The sequence below is a fragment of the Mercenaria mercenaria genome, chromosome 1 (assembly GCF_021730395.1).
Source record: "Mercenaria mercenaria strain notata chromosome 1, MADL_Memer_1, whole genome shotgun sequence".
In the NCBI taxonomy this organism is placed as follows: domain Eukaryota; kingdom Metazoa; phylum Mollusca; class Bivalvia; order Venerida; family Veneridae; genus Mercenaria; species Mercenaria mercenaria.
This window is the reverse complement of record NC_069361.1, coordinates 36,921,013-36,947,019: the sequence shown is the minus strand read 5'-3', so window position 1 is coordinate 36,947,019 and position 26,007 is coordinate 36,921,013. Positions and strand designations below refer to the sequence as shown.

Below are 26,007 nucleotides of genomic sequence, written 5' to 3'. Positions count from 1 at the left end.
GTGACGCAAAGATGGGGAATTTCTATGCGCATATAGATGAAGGTATTGTTTTCTTTGCGGTTGCGCTTTGGTGGATGTTTAAAATGTATAAAAATTATATCCAGGTAAGTTTCTAAATTGACAGTCTAGAACAAAATATAACAGCTTTAAGCAGAATTCCAGTTTTAGGTTGAAGGAACAATCTTCTCACAAATTAAAATGTATTTATGCAAATCTGGTAAACTTATACAATATTTTTAGGCCTGCTGAAATACTGTATTTTATCGATAAAATATAATCCATATCGTTACACAGTGAATGATATCGTTGTTGTTTATTTCCATCAATTAGAATAAGTTAAAAGTAAATACATTTGCATGTTGTTGTTTGTTTGTTTTTTTCGTAAATATGTAACATTTCTCAATTTAAAATAAGACAACATATAGTTTCTAACTTCTCTGTGAAATACTAGTAATAAGATTTTTTCAGTGCCTCGGAGGTAATTGTTTAGGCGGTAGCGAGGCTCTACAGTGAAAGTCTTGTGTACCTTGCAAGAGATATTCCATATTCACGAAAACCAAACATATATCCTCCTTACAGTATATTGAAAATTTAGTATTTCAAAGTACAATCTACGTAGGGAAAATCCCTAGCTTCGATTATAAACGATACGTGTTATGTTATGGCGTGTTTCGTGTAAACGAAGCGGTGAAAACAAAGTCACGTAAATACAATGGATCTGTAACTGAAAAAGAAAAAATAGAATGTCTCAAAACAAAAGTAGAATGACATTATAAAAGAAGCAAATTAGTTACTCTCTTGATTCCTTGGAAAATGTATGGTAAATCGTAGGTTTTGTAATTTTGGTAATACTTAATATATGAAATGCAAACAGGTTCTTGTAAACTGTTTAAACTGTTGACGATGTATTTATATTATGTGTTTAAAGACCTGCTGCAGTCCTACCTTTTAACGTTAAATTGTCACTTAAAAAGCATGAAAATCCTGACTATAAACAGTGACGCTTGTCAAAATAGAGAATATTTCATATAAAATTCTATATAAAATACCTGTGGTTTTGCATGCTTAAGTGTGGCACGTGGCCGCTAACTGTTACCTATTGTAGTCATCTGTTGCATACACACAATAGAATTTCAATAGCCGCGGAGCAGGGCTTTAAATGATATGGTACTGCCATATAGCAAAATATCTCTTTTCTTGTTCCTTTTACGAGAGTTGAACTCTTGCAAAAGTTGAGACAATATAACATCATTTTGTTGTTGTTGTTTTTTACTATCAAATTAGCAAGCGTTGTGTAACAGTATTCCTGATACATGTACCTGTCAACTGCATGTTAATCCGGCCCTAACCCAGACCCCAGACAAACCATTTCATTTTATGTGTATCGGTTCATTTCTTTTCACTACAAATATTTCTTTAGATAAATTCGTTCTTTCCAGTCCTTAGAGGAGAAACGCTCGTACAGGTCCTATTGTTCATATTACTCCATGCTAAAAGGAAGGCATATTCCGGCAGAGATTATACTAAAAATTGTCTTTCCAATTGGAGGTAAAATTCATCAAATGTGTTCGTTTGAATCATTATAAGGCCCCTTCATCATTTTGTACAAGTGGGGGCGCTCGGCACATTTTAAGGGTCGCGTGAGCTTAAAAAATAGGAATCATTTTAAGTGACTTCTCCTCTTGAACCGCTTGATGGATTTTCTTCAGTTTTTTTTTTGTAAGATCATTGTAATAGCCTTTCCCAATTTGAACTGATTCCATTTCAAGTTCCTCTCCAAAATTTATTCAAAGGAGGATGCTTGCCTCATTTTTTGGGCCACTAGAGCTAAGAATAGAAATTCTTATAAATGACGTCTTCTCATGAACCACTTGATGAATTTTCATCAAACTTGGTGTGTAGCATAATTGTAAGATCCTCTCTCAAAATTTTAGGAACTGGAGTATTTGACCTCTTTAAGGGGCCTCTAAAATTGAGTATAGAAAAATCTGTTAACGACTTCTTCTCACGATCCGCTCGATGATTTTTCATCACACATGATCTGTATCTCTAGAATCTTTGACATGCCCTCTCCAAACTTTATTTAAATCGGTGCACTCAGCCCGTTTCTTCTGGGTCATTTGAGCTAGAAATAGAAACTCCCTAGACAATTTTTCATGAAGCGCTTGATGGATCATCATCGATCTCGGTTTGTAGCATCAATGTAATGGACTCTTCTAACTTCTTTCAAATGGAGCTCGTTTATGGTCCGCTAGAGTTATAAATAGAAGTGTTATTAAAACGATTTCTTATGGTAAACCAATTGATGGCTCTTCGTCAGACTTGGTTTGTGGCATTATTAAAAGATCCTCCAGCAAATGTGTTCAATTAGAGGCATTAAGTCCTATATAGTTTCCGATGCTGCAAAAAATAAAAAGGAAAACTTTAAGCAGCATATTCTCTTGAACCATTTCATGATTAATCACCAAACTTAGTGTCTCATCTTCTTTTATGGGCCCGTCTCAAATGTATTGAAATGGTTTCACCTGGCCCCTTTTAGGGACAGTCTGTGCTAGAATTTAAAGAGAACCTCCTTTTAATCACGTTGAGACGATCTACCATCAAATTATTTCAGTGCTGATTAATCGACGTAAAATGACTAATGTGAGTATTCGAATTAAAGGAGACAAATTAAAGGAGACAAAAATACCTTTAAGACAAACTGCATGTTGGATTTTGCTTGTATTATCCTAGAGACGAATTCATTTGACTACAATCAGTACTATGTCTGAGTGACTTACTAATAGAGCGATGTACTTAAAAAAACGTTGTCGACTGTAACTACATTTTGTAAATAAGATTAGGATATTTTGCTCAAACTTTCTTAAATAATTTGGTGTATATATATGATTAAATTTATAAAATTCAAACAACAAATATTCCTGTCATGTCATCTTCAGACTAGTTGCTTTTCAACTTAAAAACCAAATGCTCGTCAAAATTATACTAATATACTGCTTCAAATAAGTAGACATTTTGTGAATTACAACGTTTGTACAGATGTCATAACTTTTTTTATTTAAAAGGACTGCTTGCTGAAGTACTAAGCACCGACAGTTTTGTGGACAAAAATGGCAACTTCCGGAATATTGGTAAATTCCACCACATCAGTATCTTTGCTCTTTTTATATTACACGGTGTGTCAGATTTTCTGGAATACAGTAAATTTCCAGCTGTAAAAGGAATGAAATACGTCACTGGTGCTATTGCTTTCTTATGGTACGATAATTATTTCGTTTATTGTGTTCAATATGCTAAACTTAGTTAACCATACTGTCGATCACCTTATAATATTTAGAATAAAAATGTTTCAACATATCTGTGTTTTATGTAGCTATTTTTTATAATAATTTTGATTACGGTTTGGAGAGATAAAATGTATGCGATCGAATTCGTCCGAATGACACGGAAAGCGCGGTTTATAAATATTGGCACGAGATGCAAGTGCTGGTAATTGTGTGTATTACGTTTATTGTAAATCAGCTCTTGTTCAGTTTATTACTATGAAAAAAATAAAACATTGCAAGCATGTTAGTTTATGATCGCGACATAACAGTTTGCCTTTTGGTTGCCGGAAGCTTCTAACAGTCATTTATCTGTCTGCTTATAAAACAAATATTAAACGAAATCGTTACGGTATAAAATTCTTTTATAATTTTGGTCAATTCACGAAAGACACTTTTAACGAGCCTGATATGTTTCGTGACCTTTAGAAAAGAACTGTTCAGCAACATTATGTGGGTAAATTGAAGCTTCATGTTGCATAGCTGTATTATACCTGGATTTTATGAAGATTATGTGTAAAAGGGGGAAGTAGATCATGGTCTTTTATATTAATTTCTGGACGAATTTGTCATCAAATCCGACGTGGATAAAATATAGTTCCAATTTTATGCACCTTTGGTATTGTGCTTTATTCACAATAAATCATGTAAATCTGAGTTTGTGAAGACCTCATTTCTGAGTTAAACAGATGGATTACGGAACTATACGAATACAAATCGTATAAATCACGGAACTTTACGAATACAAATCGTATAAACCAGTAACCACATCTGTATCTTTTATATAGTATGTTATTAAGTCAAGACAAGTTTTCTTTTGTAACATTTGGATTTACTCAACCATCACCTAATTCTGAGTAAACACAAGATCGCATTTCATACAGATGCGTGCTTAACAAATAATTTTATAATACCGATATTGAATTCAATCAATTCCTTGTCATTGTCACAAACGATCAATAAAAATACATCAACTTTCATTTTAAGGTATGGAGTGGCATTTTATTTCCACAGTATGCCTGACATGGGGAATCCACCACTAGAGAACATCATGCACAGGTAAATTGTATTGTACAAACATTGGGGCAAGGTCCCTCATGGTACAGACTATTGTATGGGCATCGGAGACATTATCCCTCGAAGTCTAGTGTAGTGTAGACACAACGAGGATATTGTCCCTAGACGTTAGACCAGAATGTTTTTGGGACACCAAAAACACAGTCTATCAAAGTCTGATTATTATAGAGGCATTGTGGACATGAAGATATGGTGAGAGTGAATCTGGCCAGATCTCGAAGCCCAGATTTTAAGGTTATCAGGTACATGTTCACATGAAATCTAAAATATTGAAGAGGCGTCGGGGCGTGGTCCCTTGAAGTCCAGAAGATTGTTGGGCATTGGAGCATGGTCCTTCAATGTCTAGAATACTGTAAATGCACTAAACACATGAGCTCTCGAAGTCCAGAATATTGTAGAAGCATCGGGACATAAAGAACATAGTCACAAGAAGTCCAGAATATTTTAGGGCATTGGTGCATGGTCCTCTGAAGGTCAGAATATTTTAGGGGCATATTATAGCTGGGTATGCTATCTCAAAGTACGAATTCTTGCAAGAGTCTGGTTTCTTAATGTCTAGAATATTGTAGGGGTATTGGGGACATGACCCCTCGAAGTCCAGAATATATTTGGGGCATCTTGGACATAGCAGACATAGTCTGCGAAGTCCAGAATATTGTTGGGTCATTGGGACATTGTTCCTTGAAGTACAGAACATTTAGGTGCACCAAACATACGATCCCAGAATACCATAGGGGCTTCGGGGATATCGACCCTCGAAGTTCAGAGAATTATAGAGGCATCGAGGACACGATCCCCCGAAGTCCATAATATTGTTTGACCATGAGAGGCATTAAGTCAAGATCATTTGAAGGGCATAGGTGATATGGTACATCAAGCCTAACGTTTTGCAAGGCACGATACCTCGAAGTCCAGGATAGTAAGTGGTTAATTTCCCCGAATTCCAAAATACTGTAGGAGCATCGGGGATATGATTCCTCGAAATTAAGGTATCCTGGGTGACGGGTTCATGATCCCTTGTAGTCCAAAATATTGTATAGGTTTCCGGAATATCACCCTCACATTTAAAAATATTATATGACATTGGTAGCATCAACCGTCGATTTCCAAAATAATGTAGGGTCTTTCGGAACAGGACCCCACAAAGTCCAAAATATTGGCATCAGAAATATAATCCCTGGAAGGGACATGAGAATAATGTAGGGGGGATTAGTGACATGAACTCAGGAAGGCCAATGTGCTTTTCGAGCATCTCTGAGTCCCCAAATAAAATGTTGGGGAACTGCACCTCAAAATCCAGAATATTGTAGGGACATGATCCCTCAAAGCTAGAATATTGGAGGAACATCAGCGACATGATCCTTCAAAATCCAGAAATCATTAGACATTTACGAATTAAGTCTACGTGGACTGTGAACACCTAAGACGATCGATTTTTCAAGGGGACCGTCTCAACATGATAATTTTAATTTATGTTTGGTAGGAAAACATTCCTATAATGATGGTAAGGTCTGGCTTAATATGTCACTGCACAGGATAATATTTGGATATGTCTGTCCGTCCGTCTGTTCGCCAGAGAAATGTTTTGTTATACATATCGCAAAAAGTATTTGATCTAGCGTCATAACACTTTCCTGAAATGTTCTTCAATATTATAAGTTGCGCATCTGCGACAAAGTTGAAAAGATGAGCTAGTCTGATCGCAATGTATCCGTATTCCATCGTCGTCGTCGTCGTCCAACATGAAACAATCTAAACTGGGTCAGTCGGGATCAAAATGTAGGTCAGCAGGTAAAACATTGTAGAAAACTTAATATCTTGCGTCTCCATTCCTTTGTTGTTATTATACGCCCAAAGGGACGTATTTTGGGATACCACAGGTGTTCATCTGGCTGTCTGTCTGTCAGTCTGTTTGTGTGTCTGTCCGTCTGTCTGTCCGTCTGTTCGTTAACAATTTCGTGTCGACTCCGCTCCTTGAAGGATTTTAAACAAACTTGAAACAAATGTTATCCACATCAAGAGGACGTGCAGAGCGCCTGTATCAGGTGACTTGCTTTAAGGTCAAGGTCACACTTAGGGGTCAAGGTCATATGACTTTGTTTCGTGTCCGCTCTGTAACTCTTGATCTGTATGAGGGATTTTAAAGAAACATTGCAAAAATGTCCACCACATCGAGTCGACGTGCAGAGCGCATGTTTTGGATGGCTAGATACAAGATCAATGTCACACTAAGGGGTCAAAGGTCATATAACTTTGTTTCGAGTGCGATGTGTAACTGTTGAACTGCTTGAAGGATTTTAAAGAAACTTGGCACAAATGTTCACCACATTGAGACGACGTGCAGAGCGCATGGCTCGCTTCAAGGTCAAGGTCACACTTAGGGGTCAAAGGTCACATGACTTTGTTTTGTGTTTATGTTGCTTTGCATTGCTTGGTTTTTGGGTTTATTTGGCATATCCATTTTTTGTTCACTTACAATATTTTTTTATTGAATTACTTCCCTTTTATGTTACTATAAATAGGTTATTTTGTAACATTTTTATTACTGGCCGTAGGGAAAAAACCGATACCACTTTTCTGTGGTACAACATGGATGGTACCTGCAACGTTAAGGTGTATTTTGACTTATCTGTACTTGGTAATGATTTTAGTGGACTTAGAGTTTTTCGGGTAATTTCTTCCCTTTGTTGTCCTTTTCGTTTGGGCTTCACCAGTAAAGTTCTTTAAATTTTGCTCCCATCCCCTGATATAATCCTTCGGGCGTATATTGCCCCGCTTGGCGGAGCACTTGTTATTTCTGTATTAGCCGCGTTAAAGACTTTGTATTCGTATAACTTTATTGTTTTAATTTGTCAGTAGTGGATGGACGAAGAGATGGACAGCTTTTTACTAGATAAATGAACGGAAGATAGGAAAATAATCAAAATAAAAAAAATCTTCCCATTTATACTGTATTATGGCATAAACATGAATGAAATGAAATTCATTTCTTGTTGACAGTTTTCAGTTTATACAATCAATCCGATATGTTTTCTTCTACACACAAGGGATGCACAGACATGTACGGTTCTTGAAAGTCGTTGTCGTGAGTGCCTCCATATAGAGCTTAAACTGAGCAAAATCATATTGCGATAAAATCTATTGCCTCTATAATGCTCAGAAGTTTTTTTCTATGATTTAACATAGTAGTATAGTTATTGACATCAGATAACCAAATTTAAGTTGAACTAGACTATATAAAAAGACAATCTTTCTGAACAGTTTTTAAGTAGAAACTAGGCCTTCAGACTGTTGAAAGGGCCTTTCTATGATATGACGAATCGACTGACTTTTATATCCCAGATAACTGTATTTTAATTTTGTATACATTTAAAAAGAGAAATGTTCTGTCTTTGGACTGAATTTCATAAAGAAAATGTGGCATCTAGAGTAAGTATAAAGTTTTCAAAAAAGGTAGATAATTAAAAAATGGGACGACCTAGATTACGGTTCCTTGTCCCTACACTCCTTCTCACTGACTTCTATAAGTTTGTTAAGTATGAAATCTATCTTGCATAGTATTCGAGTTATGCCCCAAAGAAGGTTTAAAAATGGAGATTATTAAAAATGGGACCAACTACAGTTATGGTTCCTTGTCACTGCACTTCCTTTCAATGAGGTCTAACATTGTATAAAGTTACGACTTGGTATCTTCAATACTTATTTGGTTTATCATCCGGTCAAGAAGTGTCAAAAGGGAGGTAATTCAAAGGTGTGACCACATAGAGTTATAATTTCTTGTCAAATCAGAGTTATGGGGATTGATTTTCCTTGTGTAGACTTCGATAGTAAATAATTATTTTAAGTTTCAAGTCAAAAGCTTTAATAGTAACAGAGATATCTGAAATTATCAAAAATTTTAACAAAATAATCTAAGTTAAAAAAGGGCATAATTCTGTCAAAATCCAAACAGAGTTATGGGGATTGCTTTTCTTGGTGTAGATTTCGATAGTAAATAACTATTTTAAGTTTCAAGTCAATAGCTTTGACAGTAACAGAGATATTTGACTTTATCAAAAACTTTAACCAAACATTCTAAGTTAAAAAGGGGCATAATTCTATCAAAATTCAATCAAAATTATGCAGATAGTTTCTCCTGGTGAAGCCTTTGATGGTAAATAACTATTTTAAGTTTCAAGTCAATAGCTTCGATTGTAACAGAGATATTTCACTTTATCAAAAACTTTAACCAAAAATTTTAAGTTAAAAAGGGACATACTTCTAACAAAATTCAAATTAGAGTTATGGGGATTGTTTCTACGAGTGTAGACTTAAATAGTAAATTAGTATTTTAAGATTCAAGTCAATAGCTTTGATAGTAACAAAGATATTTGACTTGATCAAAAAAATTAACAGAAAATTCTTAATTAAAAAGGGGCATAATTCTGTAAAAATTCAAACCAGAGTTATGGGGATTGATTTTCCTTGTGTAGACTTCGATAGTAAATAACTATTTTAAGTTTCAAGTCAATAGCTTTGATAGTAACAGAGATATTTGACTTTATCACAAACTTTAACCAAAAATACTAAGTTAAAAGGGGCATAATTCTATCAAAATTCAGTCAGAGTTATGGGGATTATTTCTCCTGGTGTAGACTTCGATAGTAAATAACTATTATAAGTTTCAAGTCTATAGCTTTGATAGTAACAGAGATATTTGACTTTATCAAAAACTATAACCAAAAATGCTAAATTAAAAAAGGGCATAATTCTGTAAAAATTCAATCAGAGTTATGAGGATTGTTCTTCCTTGTGAAGACTTTGATAGTAGATAAGTATTTTAAGTTTCAAATTCATAGCTTTGACAGTAACAGAGATATTTGACTTTATCAAAAATTTTAACCCAACGGAGACGCCGACGCCGACGCCGGAGCGAGTGCAATAGCTCTACTTTTTCTTCGAAAAGTCGAGCTAAAAACAGGCACATCCAAATTTATATCACCTACCGCATAGTGATGATATAATAACTCAAACCCTATTGCCGTTATAAACTCTTTTTCATATCGCGCATAATATAATTTAACTATGTTGAGACGGTCCCCTTGAAAAATCTATCGCCTTAGGTGTCCACAGTCCACGTAGACTTAATCCGTAAATGTCTATTAGGAGCATCGGGAAAACAATCCCTTGAAATATGTAACATTGTTGGGGTACCGAGCGCATAAAACCTTGAAGTCGGCATCTGGTACATGTTCCCTCAAAATCTTTATTATTATAGGGGTATCGGGACATGATCGCTCGAAGTTAAGTATTGTAAGGTCATCGGGGTCATGGCAGTTTTTTAATCATGCTTCGGCAATTGTTTTAGTTTAGGTTGATAGATATTGCTACACACTGACAATCTACAGTCAAGGAATTCTTTTTATTCAGACAAGCAATGATCCATGCTGTCGTGTTAGCTCAATCAGTCAGTGTCATTAAGCATTTACTAGTACCTTATGGTTATAAAATGTGCGTGCACAAATAGGTCATTGGATACATGTAGCTAGTTAATGCATTGACAAAATCATATATGAAATTATAGTCATACCAATATGCCTGTTACTGTCTTAGAACATGGACGGTGATGAATATTAAAACCTTTCATAAATGTGAACAAATTGCAGATCATCATGTCACGTCCCTGCGTGGTGTGTGTTTGAGAGAGAGATATTGATAATTATCCATGTTTAGTCAGCAAACTGAGTCTCCTATTATTTTACTTCGTCACGATATATGCCTCTAAAGGATCTTCTTGTAGAATTTATTACTAATTGTCTAATTGTTTTCAGGTAATAATGGTTGTTACATCATGCAAGAGATGACCTTTTAGATAAAAATGAGTTTATGAAATCTGTAAGTCGCAATAGGGCCCTTAGATATAACCAACAACATTGGAAGGCAACACAGAATGAATTATATTCTTTAAATATCACATAATGTGAATTAGTTTTCTTAAAGGTTCGTTTTGGCTTTAATGATAACAATACAAGTATCAGTCCTAACTTTATTCTGTTTGCTTCTCGTGTTTACTAATTCAAGCATTTTGCCTGTAAACACTTTGTTTGGCATTCTGAAGTGAAAGCGCACACAAACGCACGCACGCACACACATACACACGAACACACACGTTAACATGAATTCCTTGTAATCCTTTCCCTTGATATTTCATTTGATGACAATGTATACAGTCATTAGATACATGTATATACATCTAGCATAAAATATACTGAAGGGAATGACAGAGTTTCATATTTCGCCTGCGTGTCGTTTTCATAACGGAAATTCAATTGGACCGTATTCTAAATTAGTATATAGGTAAGAGTAATCTTATACTCATATTTCCTTTGTGTTATATTCATAACTTAACACTTCATTTACGCAAATTACTCGGATGATGATGATGATAAAACTAAATCGAAATACGATCCCTATCGTTTCCTCTACTACGTATAAGCCTAGATGTATTTTCGTACTATCTGAAGTAAAGGTGTTTTCAAAAATGTATCAAGTGTTCTCAAGATAAAACAGCATGTAAATAAATTTAAAGTATAAAACAAGATAACAATAACTAAATGAATACATATAAAACTGAATGCAGCCTCCATTTCAAAATGGCAAACAAAGTGATGATAGGTAGAGCATTAATCCGTGCTGATCAGGACCAAGCAAGATAAAATGCACCAAGGGATTATGTAGCCAAAACGGATAGTATACAGACCCAACAATGACATCCGGCGAATGCCTTACTAAAAACGAATTCGTGACCTGGACCGACCTATGCCACTTGACTCAAGTTTGCAAATCAGACTACTTGATAACGCATTATAGATAACTGATTTATGCAACACCCTGTCTGATTGGAAGAGAGTGAAATGTCAGACAAAGCGTTTATCCTTAATGACAACATTTACAGTTTTAAAGCTACGTTTCGCTCTGTATATTTAGCAAGAATATTGATATTTCTAAAAAAAAAAAGATAAGTAAGTGTAATAAATTAATTATAAATCTGTTCAAATACTAACATATAACAATTTACGGCGAGAGCTGAATACGGTCTGCGTATCACATGAATAAGGATGTAATTAGCCGATCGATTAAAGTCTTCTAGGTAGAGAAGTGCCTTCCAGACCACTGCTGTAATTATTCGTCGTAAAATAAACGAAACAAAATTGCACACCTACAACACCTTTGTGAGAAATTAAAAGAGAGTCATTTAAAATGTTAGATAGACGATAGATTAACACAAACGGTATGAACACGTCATATACTTCTTGTCTTACTACAAATCGCCGACTAACGTTTTTAAAGATATTTCTTGTTTATTTATAAAACATAATATTTACTTTGTACTGGCTCTTGATAAGCTTGTTTCTGTGTAATGAAGCCATTGAACCTAATCAAAAAGGGAACACTTCGCATGAGAGTAGAAGTAAACACGCTAATTATGCAATTTCCAATATACCCTGCCGCCCATACGGAACAAACACGGTCATTAGTCAGTAGGTATATTATGAATCTTCGTACCTATAATAAGGCTTGAAATAGAATAACGTTTAATGTATTGCGACAATCTTCTTAATGATGTTATGAACTAAGTAATATTTGGGGTTTTTTCCAGATTGCTGGTTCCACTCCTTTTAATAACTGGCATATCAATTATGTTTGAATTTGGATTCAGGAACAGTATAATACCACAGATAGTGCGATGTTATTGTGTTTTATGTGCAGGAGAATGGATTATTATTACATCCTTTGTGTTGTTTCTACCTACACCATTTCCAGGTAGGTTAATTAGCTGAAAGAGCTATTTATGAGTACACAAGTTGTAAATTTTAAAGGCACTGACCTCCAGATCACACTCCAACAACAAATTTAATTTTTAGACAATAGAACATTATTGCTATATTTCTTAAGAATGCTTCGAAACTTAATAAATGACAGACTGTATCTTATGGCAACACATGAGAATAAGTCGTTTTAACTGATCTTTCCATTTAAAACTTAAATGGGTTTGTAACGGGGTTACAGGAGGTGAACTGCCTTATTATAAATCTTTATATCTAATGGTGGCGAAGTACGCGTTTCTCCGTGATGTTTCGTTCAAGAAGATAGGCAAGTTTTATTCCTAAGGAGGCCCGAGTCTGATTCCCGATTTGGACATACTCCTCTTTATTTCGCATTTTGAAAATAGAAATAAAAAACTTATCTTAATATTTTGACAAGATTTTAAAGAAAGATCATTTTTAGTAAAAACCTGGAGTCCAGTCCCTTTAAAAATCCTGATTCATTTGTATCTATATATGTTTCGTAATTTAATTGTAATTATAAAAGCATATTAATGTCTTACGCAATTTCAATGATTTTTAACAGAAGTCAGGTATTACGCTTTAGTAACATAATAAGTAGTGTTGGATAATTTAAAGCCTGTTGTAACAAAATCCGAGAAATTAAATACTGTTTTAAGCCGGTCGTCGACTAAATATGAGTTACCATGTTTTAAAGTTATGCTTAAATGAATTGCCTACATTTGTCCTGTTGCTGTATTAAAGGCCATCGAAGAAATCCAGCGTGGGACCAGAATGAAATATCCAATGTGCGTTTCATGGAAGCTGCAGTTGGATTTATGCTTGTTGCTAATATAGCGTTCATGATTATTTCATACACCTTGATGGTGCTGTACATGAAATATGCGAGAGTTTGTTCCAAGAACAGAGAAACGTTAATATACAGATATGTACCACTGGAAAACTTAGAGAAGGATGAATGTTGAATTAAATTCAGCGATGTGGTTGAAATGAGGGTGTGAATAGCACTAATCGATCGGCATTAGAACCAAGTTCATTTCTTCTAACACATTTCTCTGTAAAACGTTTGTAGTACCAATCCTAACAACTACGCATATTTTCGCTCCAAGTAAAAATTTGTGATGATAATTGCAACTGTATTGTTAGAAAACAAACAGATACTTGATTGGCATTTGCTGAATTGTATAACTGTTGTTATCAAACCTTAATTTCACATGGAAGTGGTGCATTTAACTTCTTGTCATGAGAAAAGCCATTATTCAATAATTACTATATGTTTCCATAAGTAAGTCATTAACTAATAAGATGTTATTGAAATTTGAAAGGCATATTCAATCTCAGTTTGCAAAAGTTACAATTTAGAGTGTTTAGATTTTGCTTATTTGTCATTAAGGGACTCCTTTTCCCAGCCACCGGCCCAATGTTCCAAGCGTTTCCTGTAGAAGTTTAATTTAACCATATTTTATTTTATATAACTGTAGACATAATTAAACATGCAAAATGGTTGCACCACATATTTTAACAACATTAGTTGAAGGACAGTCGAAGAAGCTTGTAGTACGACTTATTCCATTTGTAAAAATGATTCAGTGTGTTGTATTAACAAGGGCGCGCTGACTATTTCGATATAACATAATAAAAATGGAAACATCTGTAAAAAAAATCAGTAAAGTTAGATGTTGCATTTAACGAAAATGTATGAATGTTTTTAATGATGTCCATAAGAATGTTGACCTTAAATTCCAATCAAGGGAACATTAAATATAGCATATCTGTAACTGTTTATATAGATCTACTTAGTACGTATTTAATTTTGTCATATGTTTGAAGTCATGGATGTGAATAAAGTCATGGAATATTATTTCTTTTACACTAGTGAAATAACAGATTGACGTAGACACTATTATAAGTATAGAATACGTTGGTTAAATTGTGTTTGCCTATATCAGATTAAGAAAGAAAGAAAGAAAGAATACGTAGAGTATTACATCTGCAGAGCCTTGTATTTTATTACAAGTGTAATAACTTATGTAATAAAAGTTTGTCGTTCACGATGTTATAAGGATAAAGAAAGAAGAACTTTCGATAAAAGGAATACTGAGGGTATTACACCTGCAGAGCCTGGTATATTATCATAAGTGTAATAACTAATGTAACAAGCAAATTCGATGAATTGGTATCTCCCGCCTAATGGGTTCATGGTGAGGAATGCCAAAGAAATATATCCGGCAAAACGTTAAACATGTTAATACTAACACGCCTGGTAAACTACAGAGCTACCTCTTTAAGAGGTATACGGTAAACTGCTCTGTGTGTGGCAACTTCCGAGGTAGTGATAAAAGAACATCAACAAAGGTGAGTGTCATCATATTTTTTGCATTTTTACAAGCAGTGTATCGAATATCAAAAATCGGGGAATGGTAGGCGATGTAGATATGATTTAACTTTACAAAGAATTTTAAGTTTGCTAATTTATTCTTAATTTGTGGTCGTGTTGATGTTTACCGACAAGCTGATTTAGCAGCAAATTTGGCCATTTCGTCATGAAAGCGCTTTCATTGTCAAATATTTACATTTTAACTAATATTAAGAAGCAAACCGAGTAGGCGTGAGATAGCTGTAAAATATACAATGCATTTGGAAATAAAATATGTACCAAAAATGGTTCGACAGTAAAATTATTCAATTTTTATTTGAGAGATAGCTCTGTCGTGAAAGAGATAGTCATGTCGTTAAGGAGATAGCTCTGTGTTGCGTTAACAGTTTTGAGCAGTGTTGAATGTATCCGGATTGTAGTTATGTCCACTTACGAGATACAATTCAATTATCTCATTTTTATATTTATATATCACTTGTATAATACATACTGAATATTTATAGATAAAAAAGATAAAAAGGTAAGGGTAGATTTCCCAGAAGCACTGGGCACCCAAAAACATAGCCATAGAGCCATGCATCGTAAAGTAGAAGCTGTAACGGAAAAATATTGTAGACGGGTTGCTTCGAAAATCCAACAACAAGTCCAGTATAGATATATGCAAAATACAGAAAATGGGGGTTGGGTGGTAAGGGGTAGATAAAAGGGTCGGATGTTGGGGCAGGGGGTGGGTGGAGCAAGGATGAAGATTAAACAGGGAAAGCCACGTTCCTTAAACGTAGTCTTCCTACAAAGTTGCAGACACGCACGTACAAAAGACAAGCATACACACATACAACTAACATTAGACAGATAAACAAACACGCATAGATATATATATATACAAACACATAAGCAGGAAAAAACAACAGTAGGGCACCGCCTAAGGACGGCCGGCGGACAACATTATGGTGAGCACGATAACTTACCCATGGTAAAAGGAGAGAGAAAGCAAATGCAAAATAGCGTAAATGCAAGGGAAAGGGATGGGATTGGGCGATGGGGGTAAAAAGGGAGTAGTGAGGGTAAAGCGGAAAGAAACGCAAACAACAAACAAGACAGCCTACACAACACAAGGTACGAGACGGACAGAAAAAGTTGAAAATAGGGGCACCGCCTTGAAACAGTTAGGGGCCAACCATGTTTTAAGATTAATAGTTGATATGATGTTAGTTTATCTTTTTGTAGTCATATTCTGTATAATCAGTTTTGTTTTATCTGTTTAGAAATCTAAATTAACATTCTAAAATGTATTTCTAAATATAACTGATACAAACCTTTGAAGATTTTACCGATAAAATTTCACTTAGCATCATAGTTCACCTAAAATGAAAATTGGGATAGTTTATCACGAACTAGATCAAGAATATACTTAAAACATTTATACAACTATAAAAAATGAATCAGAAAGGGACATTTTTATCGAATGGAATCTTGCAACAATAAAAAATGTGTTACAAATGAACCAATAAAGAATTTGATTTTTTTGTTTTGTTTTGTTAGTTGCAACACAAACAACCATAAAAAGTAAAACAAAAATGGAGTTTGACAGTTTATAGAAATATCGTGGATTATCCTAACCTTGCATACGTAAGTCAGGTAAGTAAACTCAGGAAATATAATATGAGCCGCGCCATGAGAAAACCAACATAGTGGCTTTGCGACCAGCATGGATCCAGACCAGCCTGGTCAGGATCCATGCTGATCGCTTTAAAAGCCTATTGCAATAAAAGAAACCGTTAGCGACAGCATGGATCCTGACCAGACTGCGCGGATGCGCAGGCTGATCTGGATCCATGCTGGTCGCAAACACACTATGTTGGTTTTCTCATGACACGGCTCAATTATGTATGATACAATCTGAGGTATATAAACTGTTCATCCCTTATTCCACATTAATTAGTACCTTTTTAAGCAGGCATCATTTATTGCACATTTCATTGCGTCTCATGAAAAGTCAAACCGAGTCTGTCCTTTTGCTTCAAAAGAACTTTTTATAGACTGTTCAGCTCTCACAACAGCATTCTTAAATTAAACGTCTTCACGTTCTCTAACTTAGTGTTGTTATTTCAAAATCAATTTATTGTCTCGGTATACTGTTACGTAAGGTCTTTTGTCTACATATCGCTTGACTAGGTTTCCATTGTACAAGATATGAATGGTTTACGCAAACAAATCTCATCTCCCTTTTTTTCTGTAGAAAATGCAGGACAGTGCCGTCTTGTTGGTCAGTCAAATGTTCTAAAGATTTTGTTTTTGTTGATAACTGTTGACCAGACCAGACCAGACAGAAAATGCCACTGTACATGTTATACCCTACACCTAGGTATACTATAAGAACCATGGTCATGAACGGAAAAGTATACTAACCCATTTCAACCTAAAACGCACAGTTCGGTAAATGTGTACTATGGATATTGGGCAAATGGTAATTTATCTTCCATTGTATACCGGTCACGTTTCTTCAATATTTCTTATCTTAGAGAAACAACGCATAGTTTATATAAAACATTGCAGAAAAAAACTTGGTTTAACTACTTTACTTCCCTGGTGAAATTCCGGTCTAGATTATAAAACTATTCTGAAATGGGTAAGTGCACTTTCCCGTTCATGACCAAGGTTCTTATAGTATACCAAGGGATATGGTATAACGTGTACAGAGGCATTTTCTTTCTGGTCTGGTGCCAGTGGCCTATAGTCCTTTCAAAGTTACCAGAGAATACCTTCATCAGGTTTTCGTCGGGGACACCTCTCCTTTACCGTTATGCATTTTCAATCAGTACTCGGTCTTTATTCGTATGGGGTATACTGTATCCATACACACGGTATTCTTTCTTTTATTCATTGAAACAAAGTTATCTTCTAAAATCCAAGAAGAAAGTGCTTAGCGGTAAAGTGCATTCTAGCTGTTCATTGTTTCATCGGTCAGTTGAATGCTTTAAAGGTTTCGATTTTTTGCCACTTTGTTTTTGTTTAAATATCTCTGAAAGCACTGTATGTACCAGTGATATGCGTTATCAAAATATATTCAAATACGCATGTATACAGCTGTTTCTTCTCCACTGAACACTGTATTTTTTTCGCATTTATACGTTCATATGACTGATGTAAATATCAACAAATATGTACCGATAAAACAAATTAAATCCACCTTTTATAATATATAGAGATATTGGATAAAAGTCGATTTTTAATCATTTTCTCGTAAGTATTATTCTTTGTTTTAAATTTTTATTCCATCAAGTGAGAAATGTGTGTCCATATATTATTCCTTTCGGGAAGTTTGCAATTTTTGATGATTGCTGTTAAAAGTATTAGGGCTTTGCTTTACAAATAAGTGTAGTTTAAATGTTTATGTAGTTATAAATTAACACAGTGTAAAATGACGAAGGTTCACTTAATATGTTATTTGCGCGCGGAAACTAATTTTAGTAAGCGATGAATATAAACTGAGCCATATATAGGCATCATCTATGTTTAAAAATTTATCACTTCGAAAAAATCATCATGTAATGTGGTTTGAAGTTATTTTAGTCGACGTATATTTCCGTACATTTATGAGTATTTACATGACAGTTCAAGAATAGATGTGAAGTATACATTTTGAAGTCATGACTCAGAAACTGCCATTTATCTGTTGCGTTTGAAAGTAGAAGATCAGAAATCGGGATCAATCACCTAAAAGTACAAAATTTAATGAAGCATTCGAAACAAGATATGAGCCGCACCATGAGAAAACCAACATAGTGGCTTTGCGACCAGCATGGATCCAGACCAGCCTGCGCATCCACCCAGTCTGGTCAGGATCTATTCTGTTCGCTAACGGTTTCTCTAATTGCAAAAGGCTTTGAAAGCGAACAGCATAGATACTGACCAGACTGCGCGGATGCGCAGGCTGGTCTGGATCCATGCTGGTCGCAAAGCCACTATGCTGGTTTTCTCATGGCGCGGCTCATGTGCAGATAGAACTTAACATCGCACGGTTCACGATATACATACATTAATCAGTCAGGCTCAGTGTTTATAACATCAACATGAATTAGATTTAAAAGTAATGAAGCGTAAAATAAATCTTGACAATAAAATCTTACAGTTAATGTTATATTATACACTTATGTAATGGCTTGTCGGTTATCAGTCAAAATTATTGGCCTGAGGTCCAAATCGGCAAGTGTGTTATTACATGACATCGGGAATTTCTTCTTTTTTCAGTTTTTTACTTTAACCTAGCAAATATGTCTTGAACTATAGACCGATTAATAGCACAAACTATGGACCGGCGATTTATATGAGAAGTCATATAATAAAACGCTTGTTGAATAGCTTGACGGCCTATAACCAAACCTTTTGCCCGAGATTCAATTGTTTTCACTTTTGACCGGCAGTGTCATAAGTGTTTAATAGCAAGACTTATTGAAATTGTGACTTGTCAAGCAAAATTTAGTGTTGGACCGGTGAAAAGCACAAACTATGGGCCAGCGATTTATATAAGAAATCATTAACAGGCAATATCTGTAAGTTAAGGAGAGAGCAAGTGGAGTTGATACAGCGCAATTTTTAAAATCCATGCATTATTATTTCGTGATAAAGGCTAAATTTTGAGGGCGAATTAAGTAGTTGTTCTCCATTCTGTGAGTTACTTTAATTATTTTCTCTTTGTCCACTCCAAGTCTCTCGTTGGTGCTTTTTTGTACATCCAAAAGGAATTTAGCTTTTTCTCTACAGGACCTTGAAAATAGCAGTTTCAAGTCTGTGGTTAAGTTTGAGGTTTCCCTCCATTTTTTTACCATGCTTTCCTTTCCTTTCCTTTCCGGTGTCTTTAAAGTAGGAGGTATATTAAAAGGGGTCAGTATAAGAGTAGCTTGATCTGGAACCTCGTGGATTTTGTCAGGTCGGATCACACTCCGCGCAGCATGTGATCCGACTTGACAAAATCCCTATCATATTTTGTAATGAAACTTTTTGATATTTCAGAAAAAGTCAGTTATGGGCAATTTTGGTGCGCATATAGATGAAGGAATCACTTTCTTTTTGTTAGCACTTTGGTGGATGTATAACATTTATAAAAATTACATCCAGGTAGGTTTTCAAACTAGTTCAAAATGACTTGATGAAAAAAAAACTTGTAGCGTATAAAATATAATCTTATGTTGAAAGTTGAGATATTTCCAAATACGAACAAGTCTACGTGATAAATTCCCTTTCAAATCCATTTTAACATCGTCCTATACAAATGTATTGTGTTATTAGGTAGTCCGTCCGTCTGCTGTTTTCGGACTCTTTGATCAAAACAAATAGCTTCGGTTTTTTGTGTTTTTGTTTTTTGTTTCAATTTATAAACTATTACTACGCTGGGGATAGTAAACCCAAGGTCAAAGTCACAAGGAAATTATTTTTCAATAGAAACATTTGTTACTACGCTGATATAGACAAACAGTTCTACTCACAAAATGGAGGTATTCTGTTCCGTTTGTCGGTGCTCTTGTGCAAACTACGGATATCATCTCTCTTTGAATGAATTCTTTATTTCCAGTCTGTAGAGGAGAAACGGCCGTACAGGTCCTATTGTTCATATTACGTCATGCTTAAAGGAAGGCGTCTTCCAGCAGAAACTATAATGAAAATTATCTTTCCAATTGGAGGTAAATTTTATAACCTTTATTCACTAAAAGCAATCCGACTTTAAGTAATAGCACGTATGTACTATTGTGTGTTTTTTCGAATACTGGCGGTTTTGGAAACGACTTGTGTATGAAAAGAATTGGAACAAATGTGAAAGTCTTTCCTTTGCCTGATCGTTAATGGTGACTTGCAGGTTCTGATCTGAACATTTTGCTTTGCTGTATCTCTGTGATTCAAGCATGTATTAATGTTTTGATTTCATACCTCATATTATTATTATTTTGATTTAATGAAATTTGAAAATAAAATATTAAGTCTTGTTTAGCGCTATATAACCTGTATTGTGTTAGTGTGCCGTAAAATGCAAATGAAAAAGTTTAGTGCTGATTAATCGATACAGACATTTTAGCTTGTTTTCTTCACTGGCACATATATACACATTTATCGTCCCAAAGCAGTGTTGAAGATATATTTTAGAGAATCTGCGGGTAGTTTTCGGCTGTTAAATAACGTGTAGTTTTCCACTATGAATTAAATTATTCTAAATTTTCAAATTTCTGTAATTATGAAAACATTCTCGTGAAAACATTTTAAGGTTACAATCTGTTTCTTTTCAACTTACGTTCATACAAGTCTAGTAATCAAAACTCTTTATATGCGTATATTTATTAGGTTTTTGTCAAATTCTGTAATGAGGTCATCTTTTTTATTCAGTAGGACTACTTACTGAAGTACTTAGCACCGACAGTTTTCTGGAAAAAAATGGCAACTTCCGGAACATTGGTAAATTCCACCACATCAGTATCTTTGCTCTTTTTATATTGCACGGTGTGTCAGATTTTCTGGAAACCCACAGATTTTCAGCTATAAAAGGAATGAAGTACTTCACATTTTCAGTTGCTTTCATATGGTACGAAATATCTAGACTTTGATTTCTCCGCTAATTAGTGTCTGTTACAAAATATAAAAGAGTAAATGTTGAATCAATAGACAAAAACACTTATAAAAGCTTCTCAGCTTAATTAGGTCGGACACAGAAGACAAAACGATAGTTCAAAATAGGGACAGATTATCTTGGGGGTCTGTAACTTATGATATTTCATGAAATACGGGTGAGGGTAAACGCGATTTTGGCTAGTCAGGGTCATACTTACCCTAAATAAAGCTTGTTGGACTAGGTGTTGTAATGAAAAAGTGCTACTGTGCAAAGCTGTAACACTGGAGACAGAACAATGTGTTGTATAAAGTAAAACTTTAAATGGAGTCAGATCGACGTATAATTTTAATTACGTTGCCCTTATACAAAGAACATAGTGTACAACTGCCCAGTTTTCTGATGGTGAACACTTTTTGTTAAAATAGAATAATCAAAAGTGGTTTCAGTGAGAACCGATGATGTTTTACATAGCTTTCGTAAGAATAGTGACCGCATCGATTAAAAACGAATTAGTCGTGTCACTTCGGCCAGATCAAAACAAAGAAGTAATCCCATTTTATGCACTTTTAGGTATTTTTCTGTTTTATTCACAGAACATTGATGTGAATAAAGTCTAAAAGAAGATCCTGTGGAAGCATAGACTGAACCAAGGAAAATATAGTATATAAATAACAGTTGATTCTTGGTATCTCGAATTCCAAGGGATCAAACGTTTAACTTTTAGATAACCGAAATTCGACTTAAAATGATATTTTTGCAGTGTTTTGGGGTCGAGATGTGAAAATGTCTTCGAGATAGCCGGAATTTTGAGATAAGAAAGTTCGAGATATCAAGTTTTAAACTGTATTAATGTAAATATCAAGTTTAAAACTGTATTAATGTAAATATACATATATGAGTTTGTGAAGAACTAAATTTTCGAATAAGTATTTTTGATTTATCATTTCCACATTACGCAGATGGCCAATGAAACCTCCCGAATGTACATCGCATATCAGTTATTCCATTAAGTACCCGTATCTGTATATTTTAAGTTTTATACTTTTCAAGAAATGGAAGTATCTTTAAAAATGATTTAACATAATTGGTTTCTTCAACAACGTAACCACCACATAATTTTAAGTAAACATAACGCGGGTAGATCGCGCTTTATAAGTACGTTTACTTAACAGGTAATTTAATAATATGAATACTATAGCCTTAAAATTCAAGTATATCATTATTTTCAAAACAAATGATCAATAACAATAATAAACTGTGTTTGTTTAGGTATGGAGTGGCATTTTACTTCCATTGTATGCCTGACTTGGGAAAACCAGCTCTAGAGAACACCATGCACAGGTAAAAGTCCAGAATATTGATTCCTTGAAGCACAGAATTTTGTTGGGGCATCAGAGACACGGTCCCTCGAAATACAGAATATTGCAGGGGTATCATGGACATAATCCCTCGAAGTAAAAAATAGTGTACAGGCAGGATCCCACGAAGTACATAAGGTTGTATGCGCATCCGGGACATAATCCCGCAAAGTCCAGAATATTGCAGGGGTATCATGGGCATCGGGGGCATAATCCCGAAAAGTCCAGAATATTGCAGGGGTATCATGGGCATCGGGGACATAATCCCGCAATGTCCAGAATATTGCAGGGGTATCATGGGCATCGGGGACATAATCCCGCAAAGTCCAGAATATTGCAGGGGTATCATGGGCATCGGGGACATAATCCCGCAAAGTCCAGAATATTACAGGGGTATCATGGGCATCGGGGACATAATCCCGCAAAGTCCAGAATATTGCAGTGGTATCATATATATGATCGTTGAAGTACAGAAAAGTGTAGAGGTATCGGGGGACAAAATCCCACGAAGTAGATAATATTGTAGGTGCAGCGGAGGCATGATCCCGCAAAGACCTGGAACATGATTCTTGAAATTAAGGCCAGCTTTTTAATCACACTAGTAGTCCCTGTGTACATCAATGTAGCTACGCAGTGATTATTAAGAAAATTGTTTCAAATAAATAATAAAGTTTTGCACCTCGAGTTCGAAAAGAATCATTTTTAAAAGTTCTAAATATTTAGGGTAGCTAGCTAGATTATTAAATGTCATATTAAATTACCTACATAGCCTTAATTAACATTTAGTTGACAGATACAAACAAAAATTTGCAAATATCCCAATATATCATAATTTTGTAGATAATGCGAAATATTCGAAGCGTTATATAAAAGTAAGAAGTTATGCATTCATAAAAACATAATTATTATAGTAATCGAATCTCCTAAAGCACATTGATATTTTGGCAATATATTTGATAACTCTAATGGGACACACAGAAAAGAAAACAAAATCGAGTAGCGTAAAGACATCATTTAATTTATTTGACGTCCTCTGTCGTTTTTTAAGTCACAAAACTATACATAGAATTAGTGTTTTAGTAAACAATTATTCTAAACATAAATTTTATTTATTATTATTATTGTCGAACATTTTTATACTATTAGTAAATAGAAATCTATTGCAAAGTTATCGGGGAGTAAGAAGTTTCGATAAGCGTATATTTAAACACGAAAGCAGTTACTGCTCATCAGCTTGCCTGAACAAAATCGGTAGGCCTCGCAGTTTTAGGACACTCCCCCCATTGGTGACACATATTCACGTAACATTTATGGGTTGTTTTTTCAGATTACTGGTACCATTTCTGATAATAACTGGCATGGCAGTTATGTTTGAATTTGGATTCAGGAACAGTATAATACCACAGATAGTGCGGTGCTATCTTGTTTTATGTGCAGGAGAATGGATTATTCTTACATCCTTTGTCTTGTTTCTTCCAACACCTTTCCCGGGTAGGTTTATTAGCCAAAAATCCGTTATGAACACATGTTGTGAGTATTAAAAGCATTGCCCATTTCGATCTTTTGTTTATTTAATATTAAGAAAGATTGTCAAGTTGATGCACATTAATATCTCACACATGTTCGTTCATAACTGAATTGACAGTGTTACGTTGGAATAGCAAAACAGTCCAATCTGACGAGTATGTTGATGAAGATTTAAAACAATTGCTACATATAATTACATTTCAACAGCAAATAATCAAATTTCATGAGTAGTGATGAATAGTTTGAGTCGCTGGTAATTTAACGCTGTTCATTTAGCTGCTCAAAATGTTAATACTTTGACGCAAATTCGTAGGCTACATGTTTTAATGAATTACGTATGTTGTATTGAAGGCCGTCGAAGAAATCCAGCATGGGACCAGGATGAAATATCTAATGTGCGTTTCATGGAAGCTGCAGTTGGATTTATGCTTGTTGCCAATATAGCGTTCATGATTATTTCATACACCTTGATGGCGCTGTACATGAAATATGCGAGAGTTTGTTTCAAGAACAGAGAAACGTTAAAATACAGATATACACCACTGGAAAACTTAGAGAAGGGAGAATTTTGAATTATATTCAGTGAAAGGATGTTACGAATAGCACAGTCGGTCTTTTATATTCAATGGTAGTAGAAACATGTAGATTTTTTCTAACGCTGTACATGTAATGCTCCTTCTAACAGCTATGCAGACTTTCGATCCAGGAACGCATTTGCGGCTATAATTTCAAGACATTTTTAAATGTATCATCGTGTACACAAATTGAATGTTGTAAACCCTAATTATCGCATATTTATTTATCCATACTTTTTGTCAAAGTAATGAATCTTTTTATCTCAGCAACATACCTGCATGAGTGCGTCAGATAATTTCCCACTCAGATTATTTTTTAAAAAAAGTCGCAAAATATCATAGTTTCAGCTTTTTATGTAACCTGTATCATACTTGTATCACATGACCTAGACGTCGTTTATGTAGATATTCTTACGCATTGTACATATGACATATTTGTTTCATCAAAAGAATTATGACCATACCTTCATGAAACTTGGTAAGAATGTTTATCTTGATGATTCATAGGCTAAGTTTGAAACTGGGCCATGTGGGATCAAAAACTAAGTCATCACTCAAATCAAAAGAAAAGCTTGTAAACACTCTTAATGCCATATTTATGACCCTATCTTCATGGCTCTTGGTCAGAATGTTTATCTTGATGATTCCTAGGCCTAGTTTGAAACTAGGTCATGTTGGGTCAAAAACTAGTTCACCCGCTCAAATCAAAGTAAAAGCTTGTTATCACTTATGATGACCCTATCTACAAGAAACTTGATCAGACTGTTCATCTTGATGATTCCTAGGCCAAGTTTAACAGGTGAGCGATATAGGGACACCATGACCCTCTTGTTGGTAATGCACTAGTATAATACTATTTTAATGTTATTGTTGTTTTTTGAAAAATAAAGGACGTGAATCACATTGGCTTTATGTATAATAGATAAAAGAAGAAAAATGTTTCAGAAAAAAATACATGCGATCAAAAAGAATATTAAATGTGCAGAGCATTGTATTCAACTCTGAATGGAAAGACACACATGCAGTATCCTCTATGTGCGTGACCCATTTATTTCTTTGCAAATAATAATATTTTGTTTGCAAAAAAGGAACATCCTTTACTGCACGTCAGTATATAATTGTATAGTCGAAATACAGTTATTGTATAGGTGGGCCGGTGATCTAGTGGTATCACACTTGACTGTCATTCCAGAGGTCCGGGGTTCGAATCCCGGTCTAGGCACTGGAAATTTCTGAGATGCTCTTGAGTGTCTCCCACCTATCTAGAGGCACGTTAAAGAACCAGACTGTCTATTTGAAAAGAGCCAGGCTAAGTTAGCCGGACACGTCTGTATCTGGGGCTTTAT

General features: G+C 34.8%; 2 protein-coding genes across 3 annotated transcripts; both read left to right on the top strand.

The window, feature by feature from the left end:
- LOC123545675 (transmembrane protein 45A-like) lies at window positions 1–14,155 on the top strand. Of its 2 annotated transcripts, XM_045331990.2 has the most exons (6): window positions 1–104; window positions 1,440–1,548; window positions 3,066–3,258; window positions 4,311–4,382; window positions 12,040–12,203; window positions 12,971–14,155. In XM_045331990.2, the coding sequence occupies exons 1-6, from the start codon at window positions 12–14 to the stop codon at window positions 13,189–13,191; spliced, it is 852 nt and encodes a 283-aa protein (XP_045187925.2). In that variant the 5' UTR covers window positions 1–11; the 3' UTR covers window positions 13,192–14,155. The 2 variants fall into 2 exon arrangements, with proteins under 2 accessions (XP_045187925.2, XP_045187926.2); XM_045331991.2 differs by lacking the exon at window positions 1,440–1,548 and having other exon boundaries at window positions 3–42.
- A 3,566-nt stretch (window positions 14,156–17,721) lies between these two features.
- On the top strand, window positions 17,722–24,975 carry LOC123545676 (transmembrane protein 45A-like). The gene is made up of 7 exons (XM_053544453.1): window positions 17,722–17,846; window positions 19,617–19,721; window positions 20,176–20,284; window positions 20,982–21,174; window positions 22,471–22,542; window positions 23,887–24,050; window positions 24,438–24,975. The coding sequence occupies exons 2-7, from the start codon at window positions 19,629–19,631 to the stop codon at window positions 24,656–24,658; spliced, it is 852 nt and encodes a 283-aa protein (XP_053400428.1). The 5' UTR covers window positions 17,722–17,846; window positions 19,617–19,628; the 3' UTR covers window positions 24,659–24,975.
- Window positions 24,976–26,007: the final 1,032 nt, after the last annotated feature.